A 13,448-nucleotide genomic window follows, 5' to 3' on the forward strand; every position below is an offset into this window, starting at 1 on the left:
TTTTTTTTTTTTTTTTTTTTTTTTTTGTCTTGCTCCTTTCCTCCTCTCAATTTCAGTTTTATTTCCCAGCCATTGTTTTGTGGAAGGGATTGCTTTTGCAGCAGGGGAGGGCAGTTTTATTACCTTCAGTTAGGAGTTCCCTCTTGTTGCACATGTGCGGGCGAATACGTGCGTGCACACACACAAACACACACACACACACACTCAGAGGGGTGGTGGATACCGATGCCTTTGACAGACCGTGTTGATTGGTTCAGAATGGTTGCTGCCTCTTGTAGGAGAGAGGAGCGGCTATTTTTAGATCAAGGGGTAGCTGGGAGAGAAAGACTGAGGAAGCCTCTGAGTGTGCGTGTTTGTAAGGAATACTGCAGTCTTGAAAGAAGTTTCCTCGTCGCATACAAACATATGCACACGCGTGGATTTGTGCAGCTATGGCCCTCCACAGCAAAGGTGTACTCCATGTTTTTGCATCCCCGTTTACTTCTTTTTTCTTTTTTTTTTTTTTTGCTTGCTTACCCCATCCTTTTCCAGCAGTCTCTCTCTGTCTCCCTTGTTTCATCCTCTCTTCCCGAGTTGACTTGGTGTGCAAATGTCAGCACTTTCCGATTTATTTGCCAGAGCCCAGAGCTACGTCCAGCTCCCTGTGTTTACCTCTCTCTGCACAAAGGTGCCCCATCAGCAGTGCCTCGTTTTTATCACCCTCCTGTTTTAACGAATTTTCCTTCCTCCCGTCTTTATATTCTCTTGCATCTTTCCCTAAATTTCTCAGCCCCGTCTTCCCCATCCTGAGTGCGTGCCTTACTGGACAGCTTACTTCCATCTTGTACACCCTTTTTGCTTCCCCCACCCTCCCTTGCTCGGCCCCTTCTCCCCCTTCCTCTCGTTCATGGATCATAGCACTTCATTTGAGCAACATCATGACATTTTCAGTCTTGACTACTTCTAGCACATCAAGTTTTTTGGCTTACATCCACCACATCAACGCCATCGCCCTCTAAATCGTCGGGTTTTGACTTTATTTTAGAACACAACCACATCCACTCATGTTGTGACCCAACTCGGATAACCGGATGTATCGTCTTTCTCTTCATCTTTCTTAACTGTCTCTCTGTCCCCCTTTTCTTGTCTTTGTCTTTGTCTTCCTCGGCTTCTCACCTTATTTGTCACTCTGTGTGACTGTGATCACCATGATGACTCACACCTGCTCTGTAGTCAAGGGGCAGCTGTGGCTTTGTAAGGAATGCTTGGAGACAATAAAGGTGCATGGTAATGACAGGATTGGTGGATCGTATGTTTCCTGTGGTGACGACATTTATGTGTGGTACAGTATTAAAAAGCAAAACGGTTTTTGGCCAGTTGTGATTTTGGGGACTTTATCTGACCGCTGTTGGTGAATTGTGGTTTGTAATAGTAATACAATTAAATAAAAAATAAACATATACATTTATTTCCTTATTCAGTGTGACACCAAATGCCATATTTACAATTTTGAATTCCACAAAGATGTCTCTGCATTAGATTAGAGCGCACATTTTACAAAATGTATTTATTCATCTGTTATTTTACCAGGAAGTTGACATGAGGCCAAAGGCTTTACTGTGTTCAATTTATATCTTCAAGCCAGCATTACTCCTGAAGGGATATATTTGTTTCATTCCTATAACTTTTTCGGCTAGAGTGACTTTTTTTCTATATTCAAGCAGACAAATGTGTGACCTTCCTTAGAATAAAGTTAAAACATGCATTATTAGTCTTTGTTGACTCCAATATGTCAAAGCCATCACTCAGTTTGTTTTAATCCAAAACCTCAGCATTTTTTTTGTCATCCCAAAAAACAAACTTTAAAAAATAAACATGGCATGATGTAGTTTTCTTTTTTTTACTTTTATGTTACCAGGTAAAGTATTTGATGAATCAACAGCATAATGAGAAGCATTGTTGTGATGATGTGCTGAAGGAGGACTGTTGAAAAGAGCAGGAGCTTCTTAAAGAGACAGAGCCCCAATTTTAAGACTTCAATTTATGAAGTCAAATTTCTTTTTAGTATTGTTTGGTAGCAATGGCACAATCTGATACCAGTAAGTAGATACATAGTAGCTCATAATCTGCACATAAATATTTTTAGTCTTGTTGGGCAAATTAGATGGTTTTGAACACTCAAAAAAAAAGTTGGTGTCACTGAGTCATTTAATTTAATAATTTTGTTTAGTGGAGAACTTGTTTTCACCATTTTCTGTACTAAATATCTAAAGATCCTCTCATCACATTGTGTTTTGATTAGTTGAAGGTAGAAACTCTCTTTATGATCGGAACTTTTTGTTTTATATCAGCACATGCTCCGTAAGTCAGAGGTGACACATTCACCTAATTGCAGTTCGGTAGCGTGACAAACACAGCAAAACCGTACAAGAAGATCTTGATAAGTACTCGATTGTTTTGCGTGGGCACCGGTTTTCTGATTAATAGATGAACTCGCTGCTGAGCAAAAGCCTCGAGTCACTCCTCGTGTCTTTTCCTTTTACCTTCAAGGAGTCAAACTTCCTGTACATTTTTAAAGTGGTCTTGAGCACAAGAACAGTGATGTGTGCCTTCGTTCCATTGGGACGTGTTGTGGAAAAGTCCCTCAGGGGAAGGCCTCAGGGCAGACCAAGGATTTGCTGAACAGATTACAACTCCTGGCCGTCCGGGGAATGCCTCGCCATTCCCTTGGAGGGAGCTGGGAATTGTTCGAGGTCGGGATGGATGGATGGATGGATGGATGGATGGATGGATGGATGGATGGATGGATGGATGAACGGACGGACTGATGGTTTCAAACAGTATTTACTTACACTTTCTGAAGGTCTTTATGGTTTTTTTCCCCCTTGACCTTGACTTATTTATTACTTATTTTCAATGCAGTCCTTGTATCTCTGCTAAGCTAATTAGTTTGTGAATCTATTTGAAATGGACCTTGGTATAAATCATCCCAGCAAAAAGCAAGCCAAACCAATTAACCATTGCTGCATTTACCTGTCACATAAATTCTGAAAAAAGAAAATTGTTAAAAATAAAAACACAAATAAAAGACCAGTATTTTCCAGTGTTTTCCTCCTTCCCGGTGTATTTGATTTTCTCCTAATTCTTAAGACCTTGTTGCATAAAGTCTGACTGCTTATCCAGTTCTTTGCAATTAAAATCATAAAGTCTCATGGGTTTTTTTTTCTTTGCTGTGATATGCCAAACATTTGATAAATAGTTCTTGACTCATTCTCTTTCTTTTTTTTTTTGGTGAAAAAAATATTTGAAGTCTGTCAAATGATTTTTTTTTCATCCTTTCTTTCTTTTCCGACCAAACAATAAAAATAAAATGTCAATGTGGCTAAGCTGTCTTGGGCTACATTAAGTCTTCATTGTAAAGTCCCTATCACTTCTACCAACAAAAATGACTTATAACTATTTAAACACAATTTTATTGAAATTGAATTTTTTTTTTCTTTAATGGGTGAATATTTGCCAGGAATGTTGTTTTCCCATATTTCAAGTGAATCATATTGTTCTGTTGATGATGCTTTTTCTAGACTGGATGAAGTTTTCTCATGTCACGAGTCGCTTGACATGAGAATGAATAATTTCTCATCAGTTAACATTGACTAAACTCTGAAGCTCTTCCATGTATTGCACTGAATTTATGCCAAATAAATTTTCGTCACGTTTTCCATCTCTTTCTTTCCAGTTAGCGACAGCTGTTTTCGGAACCTAGCAGAGGACCGCAGCGGCATCAACCTCAAAGATCTCGTCCACGACCCCTCCTTGTGAGTATTGAACTCATTATTTATTTATTTTTTGACAATTCATCCCCAAGCTGAAAAGGCAACAAAACCTTCATGCGCATAATTGTTTAATCCAGCTGAAAGGCCTCTTTTTTTTTAATCTAAACTTCACTCTCACACGAAGATTCGTGCTTGCATCTTTGTGTATTCTTTTAGTGAAATACTGCAACTAATAGATTAAAATTATCTCTTCAGTGGAAGAAAAATACCTTCCATGCAAGAACGAAACATGACCCTTGGTATCTTAAAAAAATGAAATATTTTCATCAACAACAGATAATTTAGCAATTCTACGGAAGCGCATTGCTATCACGCAGGAAAAAATTTTTTCGAGCGCTATCACGTTATAACGTGATACGTATCTCGTTAAAACGTGATACGTATCTCGTTTTAACGTGATACGTATCTCGTTTTAACGAGATACTATCACGTTTTAACGAGATACGTATCACGTTTTAACGAGATACGTATCACGTTTTAACNAGATACGTATCACGTTTTAACGAGATACTATCACGTTATAACGTGATAGCGCTCGAAAAAAATTTTTCCTGCGTGATAGCAATGCGCTTCCGTACAATTCTGTAATGCTTGTATGTTTAGTTTTTAACTACGTTTTTATAGATTTGGTAAGATTAAATTAACATGTTCCTGAGAAATAGACCCAATGCCTCATCTGTTCCAGATTTGTGGGTCATAGAAGCTGAATGCGTCATGTTTTGTTCTGGCTCTGAGGAGGCAAAGTAAACTGGAACCAGAAGATCTGAGTGGCCTGGAAGGTTGATCCAAATATTTATCAAAGCCTTTCTGTGATTGGCAGTCAATTATTATTTGTGTTACTAGGGAAGGTGACATCACAGCCTTTGTGTTAGAAAAGCAGCTTTTAAAAAAAAAGGAAATTACTCAATAAATCAACTTTAACTCTGTCTATAATCTGATATTAGGAAATACCATGATAAGTGTGATTATTCTTAGCAACTATAAACACGAGTCTCTTTCTGCACTTGTACCTAAACTTAGAAAAGTCTATAGGTTTTGCCAATGTTTCCCAATCCAAGTTTTATTGAGGGGAAAAATCTGGAAGAATAACATTTTTATATGAAAAGCTATTGCCCTCTCCCTGTATCTGCTGCCTTCTTCACCAATGAAGAGGCAGGAGGGTGGTTACAGAGCTGCTTTTTCACACCCAAAAAGAGTAGATTGGTGTAAAAAGACCAAAACTCCAAATGTACAAACTAACAAAGTAGTGAAATGATCACATCACTTACAGTTTCTGTTTTTTTTTTATTATTTTTTTTTTTATTTAAGTCTTCTTTCTTCAGTTGAAATCACTACAGCAGACCTGAAGTCAGGTAGTTTGTGTTTGAGGAGAGCAATAATTTGACCAAGATCAGATTTGTATGCATTGTCCCTACTGGCACACAAAGATCGTGGCTCAACGGTGGTTATGTGCAGGGGACTCCTAGGGGACCCAAGTTGGCTCATGGATACACATGACAAACTGTGGAGAAAATACAGTGTGTATAAATTAGTAGGCCTTGCTAGGGCAGACCGGACTCTCTGGCTGTTTTTGTACTAGAAGCAGTCATTTGCGTCCTGCACTGGTTACTGTTCATTTGGAACGCCTTGCTGTCTTGACGTTGAGCTGATGGTTTACATAAAACCTCTCGTTTGTTGCTGCTCACTCCATCATAACCAGCTTGAACACCGTTTGTTCAGTGTGTCACAGCTGCCAGAAATAATAAAACATTTGGGGAGGGGGGAGGAGGGAACAAAAGGAAGAAGCGAAGACAGAATGGAAGGTGGGATTTCGTGAGGCACCACAGTAGGGCATTTAAACTATAATCACAACATCTCTCAAAGTAGGCTTTGGCATGTGGAATCAGTCAGTCTGGTTTCACTTTTGGGAGCATCTAGAGGTGTACCGGATGGTGAGTGGAGACAAATGAAGTGAAGTGAAGGCTAGACCTAGCAGCAGAGGGGAGATGAACAAATATGAGACTCAAGGACATGGAGGTGAGGAAGTGGTGGATGTGTATCCATCTGGGTGTTCCTATATGCGCGTGTATGTAACCGTTTTCTTCACATACTTGCCTCTGCGTGAATTTTGTCAGTTTGTCAGCACCCTTCGCTGACTTGGGCTGCAAAGATCTTCTTCAGTGTTGCAAACTGCCAGGACTAAAAATAACCAGGAAAAAAAAAATCAAAAAATCAAACGTGTGACACAAGACCTAATTTCACTGTCTGATCAGGGACGAAGACGAACCTGAAGGCTTCCAGGACACGGGGACAGACCTGTGGTGAAGACGGTTTAAATGAGGACAAAGTGAAAAATCCCTGCACCAGATCTGTCAGCTTCTTTGCTGAACACTTGTTGCTCTACGTTTTTTAGTGTATCTCCTATAAACACCCTCAAAAAAACGTGTACATCTGCTCATTAATCTATCATTTTAAGACGGTGGGAGCAGGATTGTGTGTTGTATATTTACTGCCTTTGTGATATTATCTTGCAGCATTTGAGCAATTGGCAAAAGTTTAAAGTATTTTCTAGCTCTCAACGTCGTGCTAATGAGATTTTTAGAATTAAATTTAGAACGAAAACATGTTTACAAAAAGCAACCCTAAATGGTAATTTGCCAACCCTGGTGAAGATTTTTCCAAAAACTTTTAAACGATCTTTTATAGTAGTAGCAAAACCTCACAGTGAACATTTTAGGAAAAATCCCTTAATGTTAAATTTAAGCACATTGATTTTTTTTTTAACCCAATCACCATTGGTGCTGTTACTGGAAAACCTCCTGTTAATACTTGTATTTAAATACAAAAACGCACATTGTCATGCTTCTTCTCTGTCTATTTAAGATGAACATTTGTCTTTCCTGTTTGACAAAATATTCTGTGCGAAATTGACATATTTGGCTACTGTTTGTCTGGATTTGCTCCAAAAATATCCAAGGGAAGAATTGCAGAGCGTAAACGAATCCACCACGACCTGGCCACTTTCGCCACGGACGTTTGCATTTAGAGGTGTAGCTGCTGCGGTTTTAAAGAAAGAAATTAAACTCGAAAGCCAGAAACTGCCAGAAACGGCGCAGCTGAAGCACGGTGGCATTTATTCCATAAATAACCCTTGCAGGGTGGAGTGTTTCTGCACACTTTTTAATATTGTTTGTTTCTCAGGGCTTGTGTGTGAGTGGAACGCCGTGGTGGCCACTCTCAGCTCTCAACACAGTGGGGGTTTAAAGGAGTTTTCCTCCACCTTCCCCACTATCAGCAAACATGTTGAGAGGTCACCCCTTGAGAGCTTTCCTACATATGGATGAACCAACAACTTACCTCTAATGGGCTCAACTCTATGTTACTACTGGGAATGTGGAGATGACCGAGGAGGCTTTTGTCTCCCCCCCTGGATGTAGTGTGTGTGTGTGTGTGTGGATGCAAGAAAAATACAGAGTGAGACTGAGTGCTTTCTACAAAGAGCGTGTATTATTAATGAAATCACCCTGGCAGATGGGTCTCTTCTTGGAAGTGTCCCACAACCACTGAGATTTGCAGCAGACCTTTGTGCACGCACACACATCCACACACACACTTCCAAGTTCTCCCTCTCTTGTAAAGTGTGTCCCTTTTTTTTGCACTCTTTTCACTTTGTGCCTCTCTTTGTTATTCAAGCTTCCCATCTTCATCCTTCATTCTGTGCTCGTCTTTTATTCATTGTAAGATTTGGCCGAGATGTCCAAGCTTTCAGGCCAATACTACTGCCACTCTCTCACCCATCCGCCCCCGTTTTCCTCTGTCTGCCCCTTCTTCTTGCGTCACTACTTCTTCTTCTTTTTTCCAGCTGCATTAGGATCTGTCCACACCGAAGGCAAAATGCTATCTTCAGCGCTGACTACCTTTAGCCGAGCGTTGTACAAATGGATTTCTGTTGTCATAAAGATGTCTAACTGCATTGCAAAAATGAAATGTTACGTTTTCCTACTAATAAAGTCAAACTCTTTATCAGAACGCTACAAACTCATGATGCTGTATTATTTTGTAAGCAGGACTAATCCGTTCTGCAGCTAAATTTTTACACAATATGATGTTTCTGTTCGTATAATTTACAGTTTGGATGGGGTTCTCAACCCGTAAGTTTTCCCTCGTTTTCTCCAAGCGCCAAAATGGCCATTATGTACAAAAAAAGGAAGAAAAAAAATCATTTTGTTTTCTTCCTGTTTTCTTTCTTCCTTCCAAGAATCAAAGTCTTACAAAGACAGGATTTCATCATCTGGGTTTTTTCAAAACGTTCGGGCAAATTACTACTAGGATATGTAAAAAAAAAAAAAAAAAATATATATATATATATATATATATATATATATATCTGACTGAAAAAAACTCTTAAAATATTTCTCATTATTTTGACATTTGCAAATAGAAGTAAAGTTTGTGATGATGCCTGACATAAAGAATAGAAAGTTCTGTTTTTTTTTTATTATTTTAAATGCTGTTCAGGGGAAGTTATATGTATTTAAATATATGGTTTCCATTGTATTCCCTCAAAAATAAACATCTGTAATCTGTGTGTTTTTGCATTTAAATATAACTACATGTTATTTTTTTTCATCTCATTATTAAAATTGTTGTCTGTGTTTATCGTTAGCATTGCTATTATTCACCTGGGCATCATTTAAGTTGTCAGTTCACTGTAATTTGGCCACCTGTGCAGCTTGGGAAAACATTAGCAATGCTTGCATATGTGAACCAAAAAGTCTGACTAGTACCGTTTTGTCTCTTAATATACACATTATTGTTACACCAAATCTGTAAATTGCTTACTTGTTCATAGCAAATGTAAAACGATGCGCCTGAAGATCTTAAATACATCAAAACAAAGAAATGTGATCCCGGTTAATTATTTAAAAAGGCACAGAGGAGCTCTCACACGCTCCCAAGCATTATACGACGCTGCAACCAGAGTCTCCAGACAGGAAGAGCTGCCAAGGAAACACTGGGAAGGAACTCCGGTTATTTGGGAAGAGCGTATTTTCATTTGGGCTGAAACGGAGAGGCATGAAAAACCCCTGGAGCACACAAGAGGTGATTTGTCCTGACAGCTCCTTTCCTCTCCCCGAGGTCTAACGCAGAGACGCGCAAACACATAAACGAACGAGCGTACGCGCACAAACCCATATAAACATGCATTAATCCATACAGAGCTGCCAAAAGCCGCTCCCTTCCCATCAAAGCGCGCTTAGCGTGGGTAAATCACCCATGCCTCCATGTCAGGTGGGACGACCTGACATGGCGGCATGTCAGGTCGTTGTGAATAGCCTCCTTCATCTTAAAGGTGCATTTTTATTTTTTTATTTTATAATAATTGCTCTCTTTTATCAAAGATCAATTTCTGACTTTTGCACATCATCGGTAAACCTGTTAGAGTTCGATATTTTGACTTTATGTATGCCTGCCGCGAAAAAAATTGTAAACTAAATATTCTAAAATTATCCCAAAAGATAGAGGATTAACAGCAACTAACTGTTGCAGTGCGTTGGCTGCAGGAGGGTAACATGACATTTAAGTGTCATGGAGGGGAAACATGATGCATTACAATCACAAAAATAGATCTCTTAAAAAAAAAAAAAAAGAAAGAAAGAAGGTTGTTACGTAAGGGTTTTCTGCAGATTCTTCACCTTCAGTCTGTGTATTTTTTTTTTAGATAGTGTAATACTGTGTCTGACCACACGAGGGCGCCATGGTCCAATGTTCACTTCTCAGAGCTTCCTCTCTCTGGGCCATCCTGGGGAAAATCCTTTCATAAGGAGTTTTCAAGGGTATTTCCCCCCTTGTTTAGTTGCAGTGTTTCTTGTTACTTTCATATTTGACATTGTTTATGAGTGACCCCGTCTCTGTTAAAGTGTCATGAGACCAAACAGATTGTCTGTCACCTTGGGTTTTAACTCCTCTTCCATGAGAACTGTGCTGGGTTTGTAATGATAAATAAAATAACTTTCTTTCTGTGCCACATATGTTTTCTCAGACACTGTGTTCTTCTTTGTCTCTAAGGCTGGGGGGCATGATCGTAGCCTACAAGATAGTGCCAGATGAGATAGATGAAATCAAGGTACGCATAATCGCTCTGCTGCTCTCATTGTATTACTGTGATGTGTATATCTTCACATAAGATTTCCATAAATGTGCATTTTGTGCATGCCTTTGCCAACAGGAAACGCTGGTGGATTGGTGCGATGAGAAAGAACTCAACCTCATCCTCACCACCGGGGGCACTGGCTTCGCCCCAAGAGACGTAACACCAGAGGTGAGCTTGCGTATTAAATGTTTCCCCGAGAATTTGACTTGTTGTTGATCAAAAACAGCAATGTTTTGTACTTTAGCAAACCCTGGTAAACAAAATATGGGGAGGGGGGTGGGAAGAATGACAAAATATATAAAAGTGTAGCTAACCAAATTACAAAGTAGATCGATAGATTTAAAAAGTCAAATCAAATTAAGATTTTTTTTTTTTTTTACAATTACAAAAAATAAACACCTAGTTCTTTTGATCAAATAATTTATTAACGTTTCTGTGTCACTGGATGTTGGACGTTTCTTGTTGATACATCGATTTTTATCAATCAAGCTGATGTTTTCGGGTCTCCCGCTTTACTTTATATTCTTTTACTCACTCTGATGTTTCAAAACAAAACCGCACAATGTGGGTTTAATCTCAGAGCTGTACATAAGGGGCTGTCATGAAACATTAAAACGTTAAAAAATATGAGCAGATAATGCCATAATAATAACACAAAAACTTGATACATTTTTGGTGATTGCACTTTTGTTGTTGTTGTCGTTTTGCTTTTTTTTTAAAACAGATTATTTAAAGCTAAAATCAAAATTGAACATTAAATGCACAGATCTTATTACAGGAGGCTAAAATTAACTTTATAGCCCACATTCAACACACTTTATGTCAGGAAACCAAACGCTGCGCATCACCAACCGGATAGTAAGGCATGGTGGAGGCAGTATCATGCTGCTGGGATGTTTTTCCTTCATCAGCTAAAGGGGAACCGGGCAGATCTGATGGGGGAAATGGATAAAAATAAAAATAGGCCTATCCTGATAGAAAATCTATTGGATGCTGCAAAACTTTCATTAACACTAAGCTTACAGGAAAAGTGAACTTCATGTAGCAATAATTGCAAAGAAAGGGGGTTTCACAATTATGACTCAAAAAGCGTGACCACAGATGCACATCATACTTTTTGAAAGCCATATAAATCTATTTCTGTCATTTGACCAAAAAAATCGCTCTCTGGTGTTTGTCTGAAATCCCAAAAACAACACAGTCATGTTTGTGGTTTTAAATTACAACATATGAGAAAGTGTAATATATACACACTTTTGCAAGAAGATGTCTTGCTTATGAGACAGTTCTGCAAACTACAGGTGTGACAATCTCTAATGTGGGCAGTAGACGAGTTTTTTTTTTTTATTATGTTTGAATGTGTGTTGAGAGGCACATGTCTCCTGCTGCTGCATTTGCTTCATTAGCAGCTTGCTTTTTGCTGATCACACGCATGTGTTACAACACTGATTACCACTAATTAGTCCTGTAGTCAGAGGGGAAATAAAGGAGTAGAAGTGCTTCCTTTATCAAAAGCTTTTTCTGTAAGAGGAACGATGGTTTAAAGACCACACTTAATTTCATATCTAGTTATTATTATTATTTTAATGATCCCCCCGATATTTTTTTATATTTTAAAAAGTTCCCTCCGTTGTTTTATGCTAACATTTTCGTGAAATAATTGACATTGTACGCTCTGTGATTACTAATGTATTCCAGAATAAATTAAATGAAGGGTATTAATTCAAAGCAGCTATTCGGGTGGTATTTTTGCTGTATAATATTTTTGTGTTACCTTATTATGTAAAAATGGAAATTTACTGTTGCCCAATATTAATTTTGTGGATTATAGAAACACTCCTCTTGACCACATATTGTATTTCATGGCTGTTTTGATGAGTTTTACTGATGTTGTTCTGCTTTGTATTTACATTTTATATATTGCTTTTTGTTTTTACTGCGTATATGTGTAAACAGAAGCACATGTAGGGATACACACTGCAAATTATTGTTGGACGTACGCCACAGTGCTCTAATAAGAAAGCTTTGCTGCAATACCTGTTGTTTCCCAGACACAAGATGGATAAAATGCTATTAAACCTCAGTTGAAGACGGGTTTAGATCAGTCATTTTATTATTTGATATACAACAGATTTCTTTTTGTGTAACTTAACTCTGTTGTTCAACATATATGTCTAAAACCACTACAAAGTACTTTTTTGTGGACAGAAAATACATAGATAGTCACATTCTATTTGCGAATGTCAAATTGTTTCCAAAACTCTCCGTGCATCCGTCCAAATTGTCTGTTTCTGCTGTTAAATTTTTGCATGTCATGTGTTTTATCGAATCCATTACCAAATTACCCAGTCTGCGTCTCGGCTGTCTGAACGTTGAAAAGAAAAGCCTCAACTGTCTCTTCCACATCTACATTTATCTACATTAGCAGTCGATATTGATTTGGTCTCTTAAATCACTGGGGAAATATCTTCTCTTCCCATTAAACCCATGCAATTAAACCTTTGGATGTTAAACTCCTCTGCTTTTGAAAGTTGATCTTTTTTGTGTGTGTGTGGAAGCAAGCTTCCTCATCTTGGTTGTTTTTTTTTGTTTTTTTGTTTGTTTTGTTTTTTTCTAAGTTCTGGAAAAGTGGTTGCTGTATTACAAAGTGCTACCAAATAATATTACTCTTATCTTCAGACCGAGCTAATTGAATTTAAAAATGGAAAATAAAACCCCATCTTGCTTTCATTTACATTAAATTGCTGATTATGAAGAATGTCATTTGCCTGCGATAAAGGACATCACTTTAGGCCTTTCTTAAAATCTAATTTTCTAATATTTCATAACCTCATAGTTTGGGTCCAACTAATCTCCATGTTGATGGATTCTCGACACCCTTTTCAAACATAATGAAAAAATCTAATTCATTATCTCACTAAGCAGAGGAACAAGTTCCTAAAATGTGAAAAAAAAAAAAAACTAGTTAAACTAGAATTTACTTCAAAACAAATCCACCCCAACTCTTCTTCTGGTCTCCTGTTTCCTTTTTTCTCCCTTCTTTAGGTCCCTTTTCACAGGATGCATATAAGGGACTCCTCTACTTTTAAATATTTTCTCTGCATTCCTGTTGTTGAGTTTCAAGAATCACTTCACTTCACTCAAGGTCATCCAACATAGTTTTTAAAGGAAGACTCATATTTCCTGCTGCCTATCATTCAATGCCAAATACAGTAAACACCTTTTTCTTGAATGAATTCAGATCCTAACATGGTCCAAAAGTTGTTGTTTTCTTTTTGTTGTTGTCCAAGCACATTTTAATTAGTTTTAGCTCCTTTCTTTATGCAGTTAAAGGACTGATTTTGTAAGTTGTCTAAAATTAAAGCCAGTCACTAGGTATAAACACAGTCTACCAGATTTGTTTTAGAGGGATTATTAAACATTTTACAATTGTTTTTGTGTGTGTAAGAATACATTACCTTATTATATATTCTTATGTTTTCATTGTTAGATCTTATATGTTC

General features: G+C 37.9%; 1 protein-coding gene across 11 annotated transcripts in view; it reads left to right on the forward strand.

The window, feature by feature from the left end:
- gphnb (gephyrin b) overlaps nucleotides 1-13,448 on the forward strand; it is a 98,964-nt gene that overhangs the window by 43,408 nt on the left and 42,108 nt on the right. For all 11 annotated transcript variants that reach the window (XM_015049510.1, XM_015049511.1, XM_015049515.1 and 8 more), the window contains exons 2-4: nucleotides 3,716-3,794; nucleotides 9,861-9,918; nucleotides 10,021-10,113. In XM_015049510.1, the coding sequence (XP_014904996.1) occupies nucleotides 3,716-3,794; nucleotides 9,861-9,918; nucleotides 10,021-10,113 (230 nt within the window). The remainder of the gene's footprint in view (nucleotides 1-3,715; nucleotides 3,795-9,860; nucleotides 9,919-10,020; nucleotides 10,114-13,448) is intronic.

The sequence above is a fragment of the Poecilia latipinna genome, unplaced genomic scaffold, assembly GCF_001443285.1.
Source record: "Poecilia latipinna isolate Pla-1442-1.1 unplaced genomic scaffold, P_latipinna-1.0 Scaffold950, whole genome shotgun sequence".
Lineage (NCBI taxonomy): Eukaryota > Metazoa > Chordata > Actinopteri > Cyprinodontiformes > Poeciliidae > Poecilia > Poecilia latipinna.